Source organism: Aricia agestis, chromosome 9, assembly GCF_905147365.1.
Source record: "Aricia agestis chromosome 9, ilAriAges1.1, whole genome shotgun sequence".
In the NCBI taxonomy this organism is placed as follows: domain Eukaryota; kingdom Metazoa; phylum Arthropoda; class Insecta; order Lepidoptera; family Lycaenidae; genus Aricia; species Aricia agestis.
The window spans coordinates 18,279,787-18,300,885 of NC_056414.1; the positions used below are offsets into that span (position 1 = coordinate 18,279,787).

General features: G+C 41.9%; 1 protein-coding gene across 1 annotated transcript in view; it reads left to right on the top strand.

Annotated features, from left to right (window-relative positions):
- Positions 1-19,884, top strand: part of LOC121730729 (dynein beta chain, ciliary) — a 42,169-nt gene extending 22,285 nt beyond the window's left edge. Inside the window, exons 36-68 of the mRNA XM_042119869.1 lie at positions 1,532-1,765; positions 2,201-2,433; positions 5,765-5,880; positions 6,342-6,503; positions 6,884-7,083; positions 7,290-7,446; positions 7,845-8,033; positions 8,368-8,607; positions 8,821-9,011; positions 9,590-9,759; positions 9,973-10,235; positions 10,404-10,524; positions 10,640-10,815; positions 11,044-11,213; positions 11,659-11,797; positions 12,116-12,280; positions 12,501-12,694; positions 12,769-13,138; positions 13,345-13,485; positions 13,577-13,747; positions 13,862-14,098; positions 14,434-14,513; positions 14,633-14,909; positions 15,170-15,361; positions 15,676-15,847; positions 16,102-16,277; positions 16,424-16,666; positions 16,857-17,039; positions 17,697-17,756; positions 17,897-18,010; positions 18,402-18,550; positions 19,310-19,457; positions 19,707-19,884. Coding sequence (XP_041975803.1) covers positions 1,532-1,765; positions 2,201-2,433; positions 5,765-5,880; positions 6,342-6,503; positions 6,884-7,083; positions 7,290-7,446; positions 7,845-8,033; positions 8,368-8,607; positions 8,821-9,011; positions 9,590-9,759; positions 9,973-10,235; positions 10,404-10,524; positions 10,640-10,815; positions 11,044-11,213; positions 11,659-11,797; positions 12,116-12,280; positions 12,501-12,694; positions 12,769-13,138; positions 13,345-13,485; positions 13,577-13,747; positions 13,862-14,098; positions 14,434-14,513; positions 14,633-14,909; positions 15,170-15,361; positions 15,676-15,847; positions 16,102-16,277; positions 16,424-16,666; positions 16,857-17,039; positions 17,697-17,756; positions 17,897-18,010; positions 18,402-18,550; positions 19,310-19,457; positions 19,707-19,868 — 5,995 coding nt within the window. The 3' untranslated portion in view covers positions 19,869-19,884. The remainder of the gene's footprint in view (positions 1-1,531; positions 1,766-2,200; positions 2,434-5,764; positions 5,881-6,341; positions 6,504-6,883; positions 7,084-7,289; positions 7,447-7,844; positions 8,034-8,367; positions 8,608-8,820; positions 9,012-9,589; positions 9,760-9,972; positions 10,236-10,403; positions 10,525-10,639; positions 10,816-11,043; positions 11,214-11,658; positions 11,798-12,115; positions 12,281-12,500; positions 12,695-12,768; positions 13,139-13,344; positions 13,486-13,576; positions 13,748-13,861; positions 14,099-14,433; positions 14,514-14,632; positions 14,910-15,169; positions 15,362-15,675; positions 15,848-16,101; positions 16,278-16,423; positions 16,667-16,856; positions 17,040-17,696; positions 17,757-17,896; positions 18,011-18,401; positions 18,551-19,309; positions 19,458-19,706) is intronic.
- The last annotated feature ends 1,215 nt before the right edge of the window (positions 19,885-21,099 follow it).

Consider the following 21,099-nt stretch of genomic DNA (forward strand, 5'->3'; position numbering starts at 1 on the left):
GTGACCAATACGACCTGCAAGTATTCAAGAAAAGAGCTTGATCTTAAGATACCAATAAATCTTCTGATGTTGGAGTGTCCATGGGCGACGGTAGTTGATTTCCATCAGGTGAGCAGTTTGCTCGTTTGCCCCCAAACTTTAAGTATAGTAAAGAGTTCACTGTGTAAGTAGCAGTGCTGAAAGAGCTATTTGTGACCTTCGACGAAAAACCAAATTCGATTTACGTGGGCTGATTTTGATTTTCTTTAACCGACTTCTTTTGTTTGAAAGCTGACAGACATACAAAAAAATGGTGTCTCAATCCGCCGTTTGTCCACTGCCACCGTCACCAGGACGTCACCGACAAAAAATCAAATAAAATGCCACTTTATGACGTAGGTTATAGATTTCATTTTCCACTGACATTAGTCTCGTGACCCATGCCGCCGCTGCTTTGTAGTGGCGTAGAGCAAAATGGAACTTGTAACCTAAAATATACTCGGCGAATCGAGGGGCTAGCGGTCATTGACCTTTTTAGTCTAGGCGCTAATTAAAAAATGTTCGCAATGTATTTAGAATATTTAAGAATAAAATTGACCTCTTATAAAGACACAGATTATTATAGATTCACGAAAAAACCTCTAGGTAACTGTTAGAATGATAATCTCCAACTTTTTATGAGTTCGAAGTGATATGATTCATATTCAGTTCACATCGAGTACCTATGCAAAACACGATATCGCCCTTAGACTATATTATATTATCTGAAACTTCATTGTTAATCGCGGTTCATGTAGAAAATGATGCTATGTTTTTTGACAGAGGGTCAATGACCGCTACCGTCTCTACTCGCCGAGTACACCTTTCATCCCTAGAGCAGAAATCACTTTCTGGCCGCTCAGGCAACTTCTCCAGATTATTTTATACAATATAGTACATTACGCACCTAGGGGCTAGGGCAGGAAAATAAGAAATGTCTCAGATCACATGTAAACATGTGATCTGAGGCTTTCTTATTTACTACCCATGGTGCGTATGCGTATACTATTTTTCTCATCGACGGAGGCGGAAAACGGCAACATCGGTAAGCGCAGCGGGAAGAAAGTTGACGTTTTCCGCCCGGAGGTGGGAAAATATTGCCATTGAAACCGTAACTATTCATATACTTAATATAATGAGTTTGTGTCTAAATCCTGACACTTTTAAGTTCTACGACAATAACAGATTAAAAATTCATTATTATCATTTTAACAATTACTGCACTATCATTTATCAACACCTACCGAGGTAACATATGACCTGGGAAGGTGTTGTGTCCTGTCTTGTGTGATTCGAGGTTCGATGATTCTTGTGAATTAATATTGATTCTATAAAACTGGGAAATTATTTGAATTATTATTATCTACATATGGAGAACACTACGGAGAAGGACATATTATACATATTATACAACTTTTTTAGCAGCGCAGTAGTTCTCTCGGAAATTCATTTTGGATAGTCGTGGGCATTTAAATCTACTAAACCGTCCTCAGGTGATCTCTTCTAATCTCAGTCTTTCAGAGAGCTACGCGATCCAATCCGTTCCGTTCAACTTCTACACGACGTCGGAGATGCTGCAGAAGATCCTGGAGAAGCCGCTGGAGAAGAAGGCGGGGCGGAACTACGGCCCGCCCGGCAACAAGACGCTCATCTACTTCATCGACGACATGAACATGCCCGAGGTGGACGCCTACGGCACCGTGCAGCCCCACACCATCATCCGCCAGCACCTCGACTACAACCACTGGTACGGTGATCGATACGACACGTGAAGCGACCGCTTTTCATTGAATTCAGCATCGACCCGTCGAAAAATGGTTTACCACGCTTTTTAAGATTTTTAAAAAGCGTAGTAAACGTAACGGATTAACCCGATCGGTATTTAAACGATGCCATATCGGGGCTTAATAAAAATCGAAGGTGAATCACAGAATGCGCCCAGATCGTGCGATCATCTCCTGCTCGCATCGTTATTGCCTGTAAATGTCCATCTCGAGCCAGAATCTACGCCAAGACCTTTTCTTTATTGCTTCAAAATGTATGGATTTGACATGAGACGAGTCGAACGTCAACGTTATACAAACTCTTATGTCAATTACATACATTTTGATCGGCGATTATTAAAGAAGCGATACTTGATAAAGAAAAGGTTTCGGCTAAAGGGCCTGTTCCCTCGTCGCAGGTACGACCGCACGAAGCTGACGCTGAAGGACATCCACAACACGCAGTACGTGTCGTGCATGAACCCCACGTCCGGCAGCTTCACCATCAACCCGCGCCTGCAGCGACACTTCTGCGTCTTCGCCATCAGCTTCCCCAACGCCGAGGCCCTCAACGGCATCTACTACAACATCCTCAGCCAGCACCTCACCAACCCCGAGCTGAGAATCAACGCGCAGATCGCTAAATTGTCGAGTAAGATGGGATTCGATTGGCTGAAATAAAATAAATGCTTGATTTATTTATTCTTTAAACAATAAGTAAAATAAAAGATAATCTATATAATAATATAAAATACTTTGTTTTAGGGTTCCGTACCCAAAGGGTAAAAACGAAACTAAGACTTCGTTGTCTGTCTGTCTGTCTCCAGGCTGTAACTCATGAACCGCTATAGCTAGACTTCTGTCACAAATTGTGTATATCTGTTACCGCTAGAACAACAAATACTAAAAACAAAATAAAGCTAATATTTAAGGGAGGCTCCAATAATACAACAAACGTAATTTTTTTGAATTTTTTGCTCGTAATCAGCTAGGCACCTAAAATTTTCACAAAATCCCTAATTATACTTGTAAGTACTTTATTTATTTTTTATTTTTATTTATTAAAAACTTTATGCACATACAAGACGTACAAAGGTGGACTTAATGCCTTAAGGCATTATCTGCCAGTCAACCTTTGGGCGATACAGAAACAAAATTGTATAGGTGCCAGTCAAGCTACAAAAATAAGAAAAAAGAACTTACTAAAAATACAACATTATATTACATTAATTATACTAATAGAATATAATATATTAAACTATACTAATATCATAGATACACTGATATTATATAAGATAATATATATAAATAATAAGACTATAAATATATTGAGTATATACTTAAATATAATATACTATATTATATACTTACATCAATAAATATAGTAAAAATATTTGCCAAGATATTATGGGTATTAGATAAAAATAATGAAATATGAATATACTTACTGTAGAATATCAAAACTAAGAGTCCGCCAACTGCTTCAAGTAGAAGTCACGTACTCTGCGCTTAAAAGTGTCTCTGGTTTTTGACATCCTGATTTCCGGAGGAAGAGCGTTCCAGAGGAGAATAGCCTGGATATTAAAAGAAGAGTGGACGAAACTTGACTTATGGGAAGGACAACTTAAAAGCTGATTTGAAGTGGATCGGAGGTTTTTATCGTGCCTGCTACAACGGTATTCAAAATGAGTGGCGAGATATTCAGGAGTATTAGGATGATGCAGCAGAGAATATAGCACACATAGCGCTCGCATGGAGCGGCGCTGGCGTACTGGTAACCAGTGCAGCTTAGAGCGGTACGAAGAAACGTGATCGTATTTCCGAAGGTTGAATATGAATCGAAGACAGTTATTTAACAATCGATCGAGTTTGTTGAGTTTGTCGGCATTAAGATCTAAACAGCACACGTCACCATAGTCGATTATAGGGAAAATGAGGGTCTGGACCAGCAAAGTCTTGACCGGAGTAGGAAGGAAATTTTTGAGACGGTAAAGGGATCGCAGCGTATTTGTGACTTTACTTGACACATTAGAAATATGGGATTGCCAAGTTAGAGAGGGATCAATATGTAAACCAAGATCTTTTACGCTTGTACTAAAAGTAATAACAGAACCGTTATAGATAACCGGTGGAAGAGCGCCTATGTTCACTTTACATAAGCATCTCGGGCTACCTAACAAAATTGCCTGGCATTTTGTGGGATTTACTAATAATCCGAAGTTACTGCACCAGTCTTTTATTGCTCTTAAAACCTCGTTTAATTCCGCAATGGCTGCTGATAGCTGCTCCAATCCTGCCTGGATATAAAGTTGCAGGTCATCGGCATATAGATGATACGCAATATGAAGTCTTTTAGTGAGCAGATTTATAAAAATACAGAAAAGTAGTGGAGATAAAATACCGCCTTGTGGAACGCCAGCGTCAAGGTTCTGCCACTTGGAGGATGAGCTCTCCGTGCGTACCGACTGCTGACGACCACGAAGATAAGAGGAAATCCAAGTAAGTACTTCAGACGAAATCGGAAGTCCAGATAGTGCTGCCAGTAGGATGTCATGATCGACATTATTAAATGCGTTAGAGAAATCTACCAGCACTAAAATGGTAATCAAAGAGTTCTCGAAACCAGCTCTGATATCACCTGTTACTTTTAACAGAGCAGAGGTTGTGCTATGTCCAGGTCTGAATCCCGATTGAAGTGGGGAGAGCAAATTATTTCCGAAGACAAACCTGGACAGCTGCTTGTGAACGCAGGCTTCGAGAACCTTTGATAGGAAAGGAAGGATGGAGATAGGACGGAAATGAGTAGGATCAGTTGGGTTAGGAATTTTCGGAAGCGGGCGAACAAAGGCTTTGCGCCATAGATTTGGGAATACTGAGAAAGCAAGGGAGAAGTTTATAATGTGGGAGATGGCAGGCAGAAGTTCATTTTGGATGGTGGTGATCATGCGGCGACTAATGTCATCACAACCTACGGCTTTTGATACTATTGACTTTATAGTCTTGTCGATTTCGTCTAAAGGAACTGGAGAAAACTGAAAAGGGGCTAAATTAGGACGAGATAAACCGTTAAGGTAACTAATGGTCTGAAATTTTGTGTGGTCATCTAGCTTTACTATCGAAGAAAAATGGAGGTTTAAATCATCAAGACTAATAGAGCTGGGTAGTTCCAGGATTTCTTGCGACTTTCCTACACCAATAGTTCCAAGGAACTTCCAGATATTAGGAGGGGATAATGAAGCTACATTTTTGAAAATATGGCGGCTATACTTTAATAATTATTGATAATAAAATTTAAATAAAGTAAATATTTAAGGTGGGCTCCCATAGAAAAAACACAATTTTTTGACAACTTTCGCTCTATACCGGTACGGAACTCTTCTTGCGCGAGTCAGACTCGCACTTGGCCGATTATTATACTAATTCCACGCATGTACGAAAACCGTGTACGGTTTTACTCTTTGGAAGCTGTAGCTTCCAAAGAGTATTGTAAATGTACGGGAGTCTACGAAAACCTTACAAATAAACGAGCCTACGAAAAACTATCAGGGGTACGAAAACTACAGGTGTTTATGAAAACAATGTAGATGTCTAGAAAAATTATACGTCTCCGTACTATTACAAGTCCTTCGGGACTTAGGACGTTTAGTTAGTACTTAGGGGGCCAGTTGAACGTTTCGTCGTGTGAAGCTTCCATAAGGAAATTCGAGATCATAGTTTCCATTAAATACATTCCAGGCGAGTGAAGCCGTGAGCAAATGGAAGAATTATTATTATTTATTATATTAAGTCAGTACTCAAGATGCATCTCGGTCTCAAGACACGGTTCAGGTTCTGTGGTTGGTTGGCTGTCAAAATTTGGACCAATCACAGAGCCGAACCGCGTCTTGAGACCGAGATGCATCTTGAGTACTGACTATTTATACCGGCCTTAATTCATAGACCCTGATTAATTTTAACTCGGATAATATCAAATATTTTTGCAGCCAATGTGGTGTCAGCGACCATCGCGCTGCACAACAAGGTGTCGCAGGTGTTCCTGCCCACAGCCATCAAGTTCCACTACATATTCAACTTGAGGGATCTGTCCAACGTCTTCCAGGTATGATTTTTTATAAAATTAGAGGCGAAAAGTCACCTCATGGAAATCAACTACAATTGCAACATCAGAAGAGTTACAAATGCGTTACAGTTGCTTTGTGACTAATATGAATATTCTGTGCTTCTAATGGCGCATTTTCACTGGTCGATAGGGCCCGCATGCGGGGGCGGGAGATTTCTGACACGCATGCCACGACCAATGAAAATGCGCCATTCGTTGATATAGACTCCCCGTATGCTGTATTATGTATACCGTACGAGTTAACGACTAAAACGACCAAAAATGAAATGAAATGAAATATATGAAATGAAATGAAATATATGATATGAAATTAAATATATTTATTGGGAATCCCATAGTCAAACCAACTTTGGGACCCTGTCGGTTTAAGGGATTTAAAGGTACCAATGGTAAAATTTTATGGTATAACGCATTTAAAGTATCTCGCTCGATCTCGGCAGGGTTTCCTGTTCAGTACTAACGAGTGCCTGGTGAACCCGTCCGACATAATCCGCCTGTGGCTGCACGAGACCCACCGCGTGTACGGCGACAAGCTCACGGAGGAGAAGGACATCGACGCCTTCTTGAAGATGCAAATCGACATGTGTAAAAAGAATTTCGAAGTAAGTAATTAAATCATTTTACATGTTTCACGACCGAACTTAGCCGATGTAATATGTTTTTGAGTAATGAGGGTTTTCGATTTATTATTTTGCCTCCAGAGGGACGGTAGGGCGACTCGTGTCAAGCTATGTCGTGTCAGAGTTCAGACAGATATAATATGACAGCTATATCGAGACATGTGGAAGCTATTTCTTGACATATGACAGCTGTTTGACACGACAATTGACACGAAAGAGCTTTTAAATGAACGGCAGTACATATACTAAGATTAGAACGCGGCGAAAAAAGGAACTAACGCCGCCATCATACTAAAACCCTATTTTTGACATGTTTTTGACAGTCGTTCTCCTTTACCGGCTCATTGTCTTTTTTTCTGTAGGACATAGACGAGGGCGCGGTGTTCGAGAAGCCGAACATCTACTGCCACTTCGCGGGCGGCATCGGCGAGCCCAAGTACATGAGTGTGGCGAGCTGGGCCGACCTCCGCCGCCTGCTGACGGAGGCCATGGCCAGCTACAACGACCTCATCGCCGCCATGAACCTCGTGCTCTTCGAGGATGCCATGATGCACATCTGCAGGTATTCCGCAGACGTGCGCAACGGTGCTGGAAGACTATGTAGTATGTACACATACGGCGGATATGGGATAACTTATAGATCTAATTGCGACTTTAAGACGTATTAGATAAAGATTAAATATTATGTTACATAATTTATCTGTTGTGTTAAGAAGGCGTTAGGATTTACTTAAGTATTTATTTACTTAATTATTTATCTCCGTTTAGGATCAGTAGAATCCTGGAGAGTCCCCGCGGCAGCGCCCTGCTGGTGGGTGTGGGGGGGTCGGGGAAGCAGTCGCTCTCGCGGCTGGCGGCGTTCATCTCCAGCCTGGAGGTGCTGCAAATACAGCTCAAGAAAGGCTACGGCGTCGCCGATCTGAAGGTATCTCTTCAGATCTGATTCATTTTATATACATTACGAGCTGACCCAGCAAACGTTGTTTTGTCTGAGATTGTTGAGATTATTTCTAGTATGTTGTTGTTCGCTTATTATGTAGATTAATATGTAGCATAATATTTCCTTTTCAAAATTTGTAATTCACATGTGAAGACTTGTAATTGGTTCTAAATTGTAACTTCATCTTACTATTACTTAAGTTTAATGAACTGTAAGTCTTCCTAACAATTAAAATAAAATAAAAAAATGAATATAAAAAGTAGATTCTATCACAACCTATTCTCAGGCCCAACGAATGTATGTGCTATACAAAATTTCATTAAAATCGTCACAATTGTCTTAAATCCACACTTCCGCATCTGACCCTAAGATATATATTTCAGCACGAGTTGTCAGGGCTGTACATCAAGACCGGTCTCAAGAACGTGGGCATCATGTTCCTTATGACGGACGCGCAGGTCGCCAACGAGCAGTTCCTGGTGCTCATCAACGACCTGCTCGCCTCCGGGGAGGTCGCCGACCTCTTCCCCGATGACGAGATCGAGAACATCATAGCTGGTGTTAGGAATGAGGTCAGTCAGAACTCAGAAAGAACATGTTATAAGACTCAATTGACTTTTGAGGTAAATTAAGAAACTGTCCAATGAAGTAGCAGGAACCGTGCTAAAGACACTTATTTGTAAGAAATAGACGAAAAAATAAGCAGTATCGCCCCATAGACGCTCCTAATGCAAGATGAGTCGTTGCCTACCCAATTTTTGAAATTACAAACTAACGTTGTCTTCAGTGAAATCTAGCAACTCCGAATTTAACGTTCCGAGTGAGTTAAGTGGGATTTATCCAGTACAGCCGACGTAAAATATTATAATTACTCTAGAAATTTAAATTGTAAATATGAAATTCCAGGTCAAAGGGGCGGGCCTGCCGGACACACGCGAGAACTGCTGGAAGTTCTTCATAGACCGCGTGCGAAAGCAGCTGAAGGTGGTGCTGTGCTTCTCGCCGGTGGGCTCCACACTGCGGGTGCGCGCGCGCAAGTTCCCCGCGCTCATCAACTGCACCTCCATCAACTGGTTCCACGAGTGGCCGCAGGAGGCGCTCGTCTCGGTCTCCATGAACTTCTTGGAGGATTTACATGCTTTGCCTGTGAGTATCTACTGCTGCTGTCGTGTTAAAGAAAAGTCAAATAGCGATCACGACTACGTTATTAGTTAAATTGAAACGTCAATAAAACATTTACAATATTCTAAAACGTTAAAGCATTTTCTTGCAGCATGGCACATTTATCTGTTTCTGTAGTGTATAAGTTTAGACTAACTTATGTTACGAGTATACAGACAATACTTTGAATCTGTCCAGATAAGCCTCCGCGATTCGGTGTCGCGGTTCATGGCGTACGTGCACACGTCGGTGAACACGATATCGAAGGCGTACCTGTCCAACGAGCGGCGGTACAACTACACCACGCCCAAGAGCTTCCTCGAGCAGATCAGCCTCTACTCCAAGCTCGTCAACCAGAAGACCGAGGAGCTGCGCGCCAAGATAGTCAGGTAATCACACATCATCACACCATCGAAGAAATTAATTCATAGGCAGGCGACGGACCTACGTTAATCGCTCGAATTATTCAGTGATGGCCTAGTGATAGCTGTAATCTGTTAAGGGCCTGTTTCACCACTTCCTGATAAGGCTATCCACCAATTAACTTGACAGATCAAGTATGGAGAATCTGTCAAAAAAGTTGTGAATACCCAATAGGCCTATGCCTAATAAGGCACTTTATCAGAAAGTGGTGAAACAGGCCCTAAGTCTGTAAGGATGGGTCTGACAAGACACGATCAAATTACGTAGGTCCGCCATCTGCCTATGAATCGACTTCTCTGATAGTACTATGCTCATCTCGACCATTCGTAAAGTTGTAAAAACTGGACCCAAAAACTGTTATGTTACAAAGCGTTATCTTGTAAAGTTGATTTGACAAAATATTTAAAAAAACCCGTGTTTCTCTCAATTAAAATACTGGTTTAGCGTAATTTATAAAAGTTTTTATAAGGCATAACTGACTTCTCACTAATTTAAACGTCGTTCCATAATATTATGATACTAGTGATGCATGATTTTGTCGCAGACTAGAAAACGGCTTAGAAAAATTGCGAAGCACGGCGTCGCAGGTGGACCAGCTAAAGGCGAAGTTGGCGGTGCAGGAGATCGAGCTGCAGCAGAAGAACGAGGCCGCCGACAAACTCATCGAAATGGTCGGCGTCGAAACTGCCAAAGTTCAGAGCGAAAAAGCATTAGGTAATAAATATGCCTACACGTAACACGTAGGTATTATAGTCAATTTGCGCTACGCTTGAAGTAAGTCATTAGTCCGAATGTGGCCAACATTTATCAAAATAGACATTTCACTGATTGCGCATTGCAAAGTTATAGCTTTATTTATTTGTAAAGTCTTCTCAGAATAAACAAAAAAAAAACGAGTTGTGATCTTCAATATTCGAACAATTCCAGCCGATGAGGAGGAAGAAAAGGTAGCGGTGATCGCGGAGGAGGTTTCCAAGAAGCAGAAGGACTGCGAGGAGGACCTGATCAAGGCGGAGCCGGCGCTGGTGGCGGCACAGGAGGCGCTCAATACGCTCAACAAGGCCAACCTCACCGAGCTCAAGTCCTTCGGCTCCCCGCCCGGTGCCGTCACCAACGTCACCGCCGCCGTCATGGTGTTGCTGGCGCCGGGCGGGAAGATACCCAAGGACAGGAGTTGGAAAGCCGCCAAGGTGATGCAGTTATAAAGCTTAAAACATGACGTAGTTGTTTTAACAGAGCTGACCAGGATTTGAAATACCAAATACCTTAACTAGTTTTTAAGCTGCTTTTATTTGTGTGAGCGTAAATTGTAAAATAAAATACTATAGGATTTAAGTGCAATATTAACGTTATTTCAGATGGTGATGGCTAAAGTGGATATGTTCCTTGAATCGTTGATCAACTACGACAAAGAGAACATTCATCCCGACGTTATAAAAGCTATCCAACCGTACTTGAAGGATTCAGAATTTGAACCAGGTTAATTCTTTCAAAATAATTTTAACTTTCTTCCTTATAAAAGCCAAAAAAACTTTACACTATTGCTGTTTTTGTCTGATATAATGTTTTCAGACCTAGAACCCAATGTTTTCAGAGTTCGTGCGGTCGAAGTCAGCGGCGGCGGCGGGCCTGTGCGCGTGGGTGATCAACATCATCAAGTTCTACGAAGTGTTCTGCGACGTCGAGCCCAAGCGGAAGGCGCTCGCCGCCGCCAACGCCGAGCTCGCCGCCGCCACTGAGAAACTCAAGTCTATCAAGTCCAAAGTCGCTGTATGTCAAAATATATTCTTCTTTACCAATCTGATCTTAAATAGAAGGCAACTAATGAGATGATTTACTGCTTAAGTACTTTAATTGGTTGATATGAGCCCAACTTACTTGTCATTGATCCAATTTCATGTTTGTATGCATCGTGCTGTCTTAAGCTTCCTCATACAAATTGACAATAATTTCGATGGTCAGAAATTTGTTGCTATTAATTTACAATTCTTCTTCAAGTCTTTGGAGGAGCAACTGGCTACGCTGACAGCGGATTTCGAGAAGGCGACCCTGGAGAAGCTGAAATGTCAGCAGGAGGCGGACGCGACGAGTCGGACCATACAGCTCGCCAACAGACTCGTTAACGGACTGGCCAGCGAGAACGTCAGATGGGCCGAGGCCGTTTCAAAGTAAGTTTTACAAATAGCTCGATGACATCCAAAACTCAGTTGTGCCGATAGACGTTTGTCGCGAAAGAACTGTACATTTTTCCGCAACAAAAACTATCCAATGTCCTATTCCGGAGCCAGGAATTAAAGTATCTGTATATCGAATTTCATCAAAATCAGTTCATCGGTATAAGTATGAAGCAGTAACAGTCACACACACTTTCGCATTTATAATAGTAAAAGTACAGATTATCGTACTTACAGAGATTGGTTTACTCAAGTCAGTTTGTATCATACTTCTTTTAACTTTAGAATTGCCCCCATTGATACCACTTTTTTGTTTTTGTTCGTATTCTTTACATTATAATTAGATTTTAATCTCTAGTCAGATACACCGAATAGAGATATAAATATGTATGTGTTAAATAGTTTAATTCATCTTAACCTTAAAACTATTTTTGTACAGTTTCATGCAGCAGAGTACGACGCTGCCCGGGGACGTGCTGCTGGTCTGCGCGTTCATATCCTACGTGGGATGTTTCGTTAAGCTCTACCGACTCGACTTGCTCCATAAAAACTGGCTTGTATACTTGAAGACACTTGAGGTAAGGATTTTATGATTTACTTTTTCAATATAATTTTACAACTTATTGAAGACGATAATAATATTTATGTTTCATGCGTAAATTACAGTAAATCAGGAACTAGGGAATTATTTCACTAATTTAAAGTCTTGAAATATTATTGAAAGTCTAGGGAAGGTTTATATTAGGCGGGAAGCGATACAAAGTATATAAAAAAATATTAATTTTGTTTCCTTAGAAGACCCTTACTAGAAGACCGACTTCTAGTAAGGGTCTTCTAAGGAAACAAAATTAATATTAATGTGAAATAAATAATAAGATTGAATAAACAATTTCCAGCCGCCTATCCCCATAACGGAGGGTCTGGACCCGCTGGTGATGCTGACGGACGACACGACGATCGCGATGTGGCAGAACGAGGGGCTGCCCTCCGACCGCATGAGCACCGAGAACGCCACCATACTCTCCAACTCCGACCGGTGGCCGCTCATGATCGACCCCCAGGTAAATACGGGAAAGTGATAATTCAACAGGAATGGCGAGGTTTCACCGAGCAGTATAGTCTCACAAAAAAGGTAGCTCTTATTGTTTCGACGCGCCCTTGAAAGGTTTGGAAATCATTTGTTTTTCTGTCTGTTTGTATTGTTTTATGCGGAACGTCAATTATCACAAATAATATAATATTTTATTGACCGACAATCTACATGAAATATATGAATTTTAGCTCCAAGGCGTCAAGTGGATCAAACAGAAGTACGGCGACATACTGCGGGTGATACGCCTGGGGCAGAAGGGCTACCTCGACACCATAGAGAAGGCCATCATCAAGGGCGAGACCGTGCTGCTGGAGAACATCGCCGAGACCGTCGACCCCGTCCTCGACCCCCTGCTCGGGAGAAACCTCATCAAGAAGGGAAGGTTAGATGATAAGCACTTATTTGCTGAAACGGTTATTTTAGGAAAAATTAATACAATCGATTATGTAATCTTAGGGCAATCAAAATTGGTGACAAAGAAATCGAGTACAGCCCCAATTTCAAGCTGATCTTGCACACGAAACTCGCCAACCCCCACTACAAGCCAGAGATGCAAGCTCAGACGACGCTCGTCAACTTCACCGTGACGAGAGACGGGCTGGAGGATCAGCTGCTGGCCGAGGTGGTGAAGGCCGAGAGGCCGGATCTGGAGGAGCTGAAGGCGGAGTTGACGAAGCAGCAGAACCAGTTCAAGATCCAGCTCAAGGAGCTCGAGGATGACCTGCTGTCCCGCCTGTCCTCTGCCGGCGAGAACATTCTGGGTGACACGGCTTTGATCGAGAATTTGGAGACAACGAAGAAAACTGCAGCGGACATAGAGAAAAAGGTATAGGAATTAACAGAAGAATGGTAGCAGAGTTGTCAATTGAATTTTCGACTCGTTCGCGATTGAATCTACTGTTATTGTGTAAAAGTGGGAGGAAATAGCAATATATTCGTTAATGTTTTGAATAGATGTTTACTTACTTTACGACTGTATTTATGGCTAGGAATTGTTTTAAAAGTACGCAAACAGTTAAGTAAACTTGTCAGGTGACGGAGGCGAAGGTGACGTCGCACCAGATCGACCAGGCGCGGGAGTTCTACCGGCCGGCGGCGGCGCGCGCCTCGCTGCTTTACTTCATACTCAACGACCTTAACACCATCAACCCTATTTATCAGTTTTCGTTGAAGGTACTCATAAGTCATACACATTCATAATATTTCTTATTATATTTTATTAATACACAAGGTTAGATGATTATTATTTTTTAACAATTTTTAGGCGTTCAGCGTGGTTTTCCAAAAGGCGATATCGAAAGCGGAGCCATGTGAGGAAGTCAGTCAGAGGATCAAGAATTTGATCGACTGCATCACGTACTCCGTGTTCCAGTACACCTCGCGGGGGCTGTTCGAGTGTGACAAACTTATTTTTGCATCACAGATGACCTTCCAGGTATTTTACTATATGATACCCTCCATCTTGTCTCCTCCTACATTAGTTATTGCTGCGATAGTTACAACACCATAAATTCAATAGGCATTACTGAATTATTCCCTTATATTTTAGATATTACTGATGAGCGAGGACATATCTCCAGCGGAATTGGACTTCTTCCTCCGTTTCCCGATAAAACCTCACGTCACGAGTCCAGTAGACTTCCTGTCGAACCAGAGCTGGGGAGGGATCTGTTCGCTGGCTAGCAAGGACGAGTTTCGGAACCTGGACCGAGATATAGAGACGTCGCAGAAGCGGTGGAAGAAAATCGTGGAGATGGAGTGCCCGGAGAGAGAGAAGTTTCCTCAGGCGAGTGAACTGAGCTTTAACATGTATAGGATTGCTGATTACGACCACGAAGTTTAAAAAATAAAAAATAAAAAACTCTTTATTCAAACCATTAATGAACGAACAAATCAGATACTTACAAAGAGGGAAAAAGAAACAGTTTGAAATGGCGGCCTTACTGCTGGAAGCAGTTTCTTCCAGGCAACCGTAAGCTTAATTACTTAACTTAAAACAAGTTTAAGAAGGATCATAACGTCAAATTCTATACGTTTTTACGTTTTAACTTATTAATCGTATTAATTACATCTTACATTAAAATATTCCAGTCTGGATGGTAATGTTGTTCGTTGTTGTAGGAATGGAAGAACAAAACTGCTCTTCAAAGGCTCTGCATGTTGAGAGCGCTTCGCCCGGATAGGATGACCTACGCTGTCGCGTAAGTTAACTAAGGGATATTTTAAGTATAATAAACAATGCTTGTAGTGGTTATTGGACTGTTCATTTCCGTAATCCGTAGGAATTGGGACATAAACTTTATTGAGTTCCTCTTTACAGTGCCTATATCGAGGAACAGATGGGTGCAAAGTACGTCGAGAACAGAACAATGGAGTTCAGTAAATCGTTCGAGGAGACGAGTCCGACCACCCCGATCTTCTTCATTCTGTCTCCCGGCGTCAACCCGCTGAAGGACGTGGAGGCGCTCGGCAAGGTGATGGGCTTCACGTCAGACGAGGGGAACTTCCACAACGTGTCACTGGGTCAGGGCCAGGAGGTCGTGGCGGAGCAGGCCATGGACGAGGCGTTGAAAAAGGGCCACTGGGTGGTGCTACAGGTAAAATGCTATTATGCTATGAAGAAGAAAACAGGATATGTTTGATGTTTACTGCTGTACAGCAAAAACAACAAAATTTCGGATAAACACGTGTTTGTCCGAAATTTTGTTCTTGTTTTTATCAAACTATGACAGAAGAGTATTATTTTTTTAGTAATAAAATAAACAAGTAATCATATTCATAGATTCTTCTTAGTCTTGAGTGACACTGGGTACGACAGTGAGTTTTTTAAATGCTTGGGCTATTTACTTTCTTTCAGAATATCCACCTGGTGAAGAAATGGCTGCCGAGCCTGGAGAAGAAGATGGAAAGTTTCGCGCTGGGCTGCGACGCGCAGTTCCGGCTGTTCATGTCGGCAGAGCCGGCCGCCACGCCCACAGCGCACATCATCCCGCAGGGCATCCTGGAGTCCAGCATCAAGATCACCAACGAGCCGCCCACCGGCATGCAGGTGAGCTTGCGTAGACGGGACTGAAAGTAATTACTACTACTTTCAGTCCTATCTGATACTGATGCTGATACTGATACTGAACTGTATATTGTACAATTAACTACTATACGAAGGAATACTAACATTTGTCATTGTTGTCCCACCGAAGTCAAACAACCATACTTTATAGTAAATTTTCCGATAAAACATAAACCGTGCAGTAGCGTTACACATAGCACGTTTATACTCGAATCTTGATAACTCATAGTACACATAAAATACCGACCATACAGAAGAGTTCAATTTTTAAGTTCGATAAGATTTTTGTATTCCAGGCGAACCTGCACAAGGCGCTGGACAACTTCAACCAGGAGACGCTGGAGATGTGCGGCAAGGAGGCGGAGTTCAAGGCCATCCTGTTCGCGCTGTGCTACTTCCACGCCGTCGTCGCCGAGCGCCGCAAGTTCGGCCCGCAGGGCTGGAACAAGATATACCCCTTTAACGTCGGTAAATACGAATTTTTCACATTCTGTGACGCAATTGCTGTGCGTCACGTCTGTGACGCACAGCAATTGCGTCACAGAATGCGTCACGTGCAATTGCGTCACGTCTACAAGCGTCAATTTGTATCCTCCCATCCGTCTCTTTCACTTGTGCCTAATAAAATGAACATACTTACATTTTGTTAAAGTAAAAGTGGCACGTGTATAGGCGTGACAATTATTATAGGTCTGCAGAACTTCTACTTTATAAAATTCCAGGTGACCTGACAATAAGCGTGTTCGTGCTGTACAACTACCTGGAGGCGAACTCGCGCGTGCCGTGGGAGGACCTGCGCTACCTGTTCGGGGAGATCATGTACGGCGGCCACATCACCGACGACTGGGACCGCCGCCTTTGCAACGCCTACCTCGAGGAGCTGATGCAGCCGGACTTGGTACGAGTAGAGGGCTGGGCGTCAGATACTATAAGCCGAAACAAATTCGGCCGGTGATTTAAAAAAATTGCGCCTAGGCAACAACTCCAAACAAAGCGGTGTCGGTGCTTATTGAGATGGTTGTTAAAAATTATCAATTTTTCAAGGTCGATGGGGAGCTGCAGTTGGCACCAGGTTTTCCAGCACCACCCAACACCGATTACTCTGGCTACCATCAATATATTGAGGAGGCGATGCCGACCGAATCTCCATACTTATACGGCCTACATCCAAACGCCGAGATCGGTTTTCTGACGACCACGTCTGAAAATCTGTTCCGTACGATCTTCGAGATGCAGCCGAGAGATGCGCAAGCCGCCGGAGCTACTACTGTTACAAGAGAAGACAAGGTACTTATGTATTAAGGTTTTTAAAACAATGAAATTGATTGACCTACAAGTTACAACTACACTTCATTAAAAGTTTAAAAAGCCAGATGATAAAGAACGTTTTGAAGGATGTAACAGGGTGAGAAGACTCAGCCTCAGCGCCGTGAGTCAATTCAATAACTCATAATTTAAACATATTTTTTATTTGCAGGTGAAGCAGATGCTGGACGAGATCGTGGAGAAGCTGCCGGAGGAGTTCAACATGGCGGAGATCATGGGCAAGGTGGAGGAGCGCACGCCGTACGTCATCGTCGCGTTCCAGGAGTGCGAGCGCATGAACCACCTCACCGGCGAGATGCGCCGCTCGCTGCGGGAGCTCGACCTGGGCCTCAAGGTCAGGAGTTACATACTCTCAGGAGCAGTCCACACGATGACGTTAAAAAACTATTGCCACACCCTGGAAATAGTCATTAAAAATAACTTCGTACAAAAAATTATATTATAATATCAAAATATTCCTCACAGTTATAAAGGGATCGATGTAAATCGATGTATAAACATTACAGCTAGATTACGAAGATTTGGACGGATTGACAAAATGCAAGAATATTAGGCTCAAAAGGTTTGTCGGACGAATAGAGGTCGGACTTCTTGACGTTTCGAGCCCTTTCCTTGGTTCTTAACTCCTCGATGACGTTGCTATTGACGTGGGGCAGTGTGGGGCTAGCGCCTACAGGATCCTGTAAAATTAAAATATTTATAAATTTATTTATTTATTTATTTATAAATTCTTTATTTGCATTATAAACAATATAAAATAACAAAAACAACATTAGGCAAGGAACATAGCAAATAGGCGGCATAAAATAGCAAGCGCTCGCTGCTTACTTTTCGTCGTGTTAAATACATCAGGCTTTAGCATCCTATCACTTATCAGAAATATCCCCAAATTCTATAAAATAACATGTAGTCTACCCGCAACCTACTTGAAAACTTTAGTTTAATGTTAAACCATATCCTTAACAGTGATACTAAAATATTGTTTTTTCAGGGGGAACTTACTATCACATCGGATATGGAGGAGTTGGAGAATGCGCTATTTCTGGATCAGGTATTTCACTTCAAACGTAACTTCTGAATTACTAGCACAAAAATCTAGTATCTTGCCATACCATAGATGGCGCTGATATGGGTAAAATAAAAATATTTAAAATGACTTACAATATATAATTACAAGGTATATTAATCCAGGTGCCGGCGATCTGGGCCAACAGAGCGTACCCCTCGCTGCTGGGTCTGTCCGCCTGGTTCGTCGACCTGCTGCTGCGACTACGCGAGTTAGAGACCTGGGCGACCGATTTTGTGGTGAGAACATTACAGGGTTGCAGTTGGTCAAATCTTTTGCAATGATGTATGTAAATATTTAAAAATAATCCATATCTAAATATTTTTTATTAGCATCCTTTTTTGTATATGTACCACCGATGAAATTGATTCCTAGGCATTTGACGGACCTACGTCATGTGGTCGGCTTATGTCAATTCAATGTTAGCTGTGATCGGTCGGATAGGTTTGACTTAACGCGACCAAATTATGCAGGTTCGCTATCTGCATAGGAATTAACTTCTCTGATAGTACATGAAATAGAGCATAGAGGCATACCGCATTTAAATATACTTACTTTAAATATTTTATCACATAACTAACGATAACACAGTTTGTCGCTAGTGGGCATAATAACTTACGTTTGTTTCAGCTGCCGACGTCTGTGTGGCTGGGCGGGTTCTTCAACCCGCAGAGCCTGCTGACGGCCATCATGCAGAGCACGGCGCGTCGGTACGAGCTGCCGCTGGACAAGATGTGCCTGCAGTGTGACGTCACCAAGAAGATGAAGGAGGACTTCACGTGGGTGACAGATACTGATTATTATGATTGCATACAGTACTGTATTAGTACTTAGTTACTGTATGCAGTATACACAATACACATTATTATTAACTTTTGTGGGAGGATAGACCAAACATTCAACCGTACGGTATTAAGTAGTGTTGGTAAAATAGCATTAGCAATAATAATTAATTGTTAATTGCCCATTAGCAATCATTAAATTAATAGTACTTGCTAAAAAAATACGATTGCTAAAATTATCGTGCGTAGCAATTAGTCAGCGATCATGAAAAATAATGCAAGTCCGCGCTGTTTCGCACCGCGGCGCTAACTGTTAATGAATTATGAATTGCTATTTTTCACTCGATGCGAAATAATACTCGACGCGAGCTGTGCGATGCGAACCGTGAATTCAGGATGTTGCGATTTTAGCAAATAGCAAAGTAATAGCACGTAACATGCTAAGATATCAAAATTAGCATGTTAATGAAATTAATAGAAAATAGCATTAATTCCCATTACTAGTATTAAGCTCTTAATACTTTAGAAGCGTCCGTAAATTGTATGAAATGTAATTGAATGTTTTTACATTACTATACTTCCTCCCCTGAATATTAAATGGACACGTCACGATAATATCCACAAAAAAATTCTTGATACGTCAGGAACTTTACTAGTCGGGTAGATGGATCCTAAAGTAATTACCGCTGCGCGAGAAGTAACCCCTTTTCTTGAAGGTGTGAAGATCGGAGTAGTAACTCCACGGTTGTATTTCAGTATCGCGGACCTGCGCGGCGCGGCGCGGGACGGCGCGTACGTGCACGGGCTGCAGCTGGAGGGCGCGCGCTGGGACGTGCCCGCCGGCATCATCATGGACTCCCGACTCAAGGACCTCTTCCCGCCCATGCCCGTCATCAACGTTAGGGTCAGTCGCTAAGCCGTCGCTCGGTTAATCAAGCAACAAAGAAAATTAAACCAAAGCTTGCAGCCGATACGTCTGGAAGCAGCCACGAATCAGCCGACTACTAAAGCGCTAAATAACGATTCGTTTTAAGGTCTATATTAAATCTAGCGTTATATTAAATACGTACATATTATACTTATAACTTCGCTGTCGAAAATATCGAAAAATGTTATTTTACTGAGTACTCATTTCAGCCTTTTATCTTGTTAGGCCATCACGCAGGACAAACAGGAGCTGCGCAACATGTACGAGTGCCCGGTGTACAAGACGCGCACGCGCGGGCCCACCTTCGTGTGGACCTTCAACCTCAAGACCAAGGACAAGCCCGCCAAGTGGACGCTCGCCGGCGTCGCGCTGCTGCTGCAGACATAATAAACTTCTGCGAGATTATGGTAGTTTTACTCCCTCATCAAATTAAAAAATTATCAGCTCCGTAAAATATGTCCTGACACACGATGTAACTGCATAGTTCGGTCGCAGTAGTGAATAGTAGAAGATCTTCATACCACGTCGGTATAAGGAATAGCTCCAATGGCCGTAGTGTGAGCAGCTGTGTGTACGTTACCGTTTCTGGCAGGTGCGCGGGCGTAACACTTACTGCACTAGCCTTAAAAACAAACTATGACCCTGCCTATGACCCTTTTAAAATATTTAATGCTTTAAATCGTAAACATTTTCTCTGCGATCTCCGACCAGTTATCAACTTTCGTCCAAACGGGGTTATCAACATTGTTGTTCTGCCGTCAGGTTTGTCGCCGACCTCCGGGTCGAGAGGCTCTCACCGAATTGTTGTGCTCGACATTAATGTGGAAGTGTTTACGTGAGTCTGCAATATCTTTACTATTAAGTAAAGTAATCAAAGTTAGTTCAGGTTGGTATTAACCAACCTGAACTAACTTCGATTCAATAATTGGTGTTCATGTGCACTGTTTGTACGACTACTACTGATTTAATTACAACAGCGAAATCGTTTAGAATCTAATCTATTATTACGTAATACCAACTTTCAATCGATTAAGAGCCGTCTCTACCTATCTGCTCCTCCATATTATCCTCTCACATACGTGATCTAATATTTCGTCTCTCGGTCTTCGGTTTTCGCTGACGCTTCAAATCTTTATGTCGGGCTGTAAACACGACGGTTGTTAATTGTTGTATACAATATAATAGTCTATTAGTCATAGTGATATCATCGTTTATCATATCGTACTATTATAACGTAAAAATAGAATGATTAAAAAAACTAGTTTGACCCCGGGACGAGACCATGTTTTTCGAACAAATAAAATTTGAATTTAAAATTTGTTTCTTTCCAATGCTTGAATATGAAAAAGGAGAAAAGAAAACAGAGTGCAGACTCGTCGCTCTTGTAAAATGTACAATAATTAATTGTATTTTGTTAGACAGGGGTATATAACTAAGTGAATTGTTAGGTTATCAGAAACTATTTATTTATCGTAAAATTAAACAGACAATAGATGTCAATTATTTAGTACTTAAGTAACATATTATGTTACTTAAGTACTTATCTCGAACTTAATCCTTAATCCTTAACCTTTGATATTCACTACGAATAATAAAAACTAAGGAATCGTAACTCACA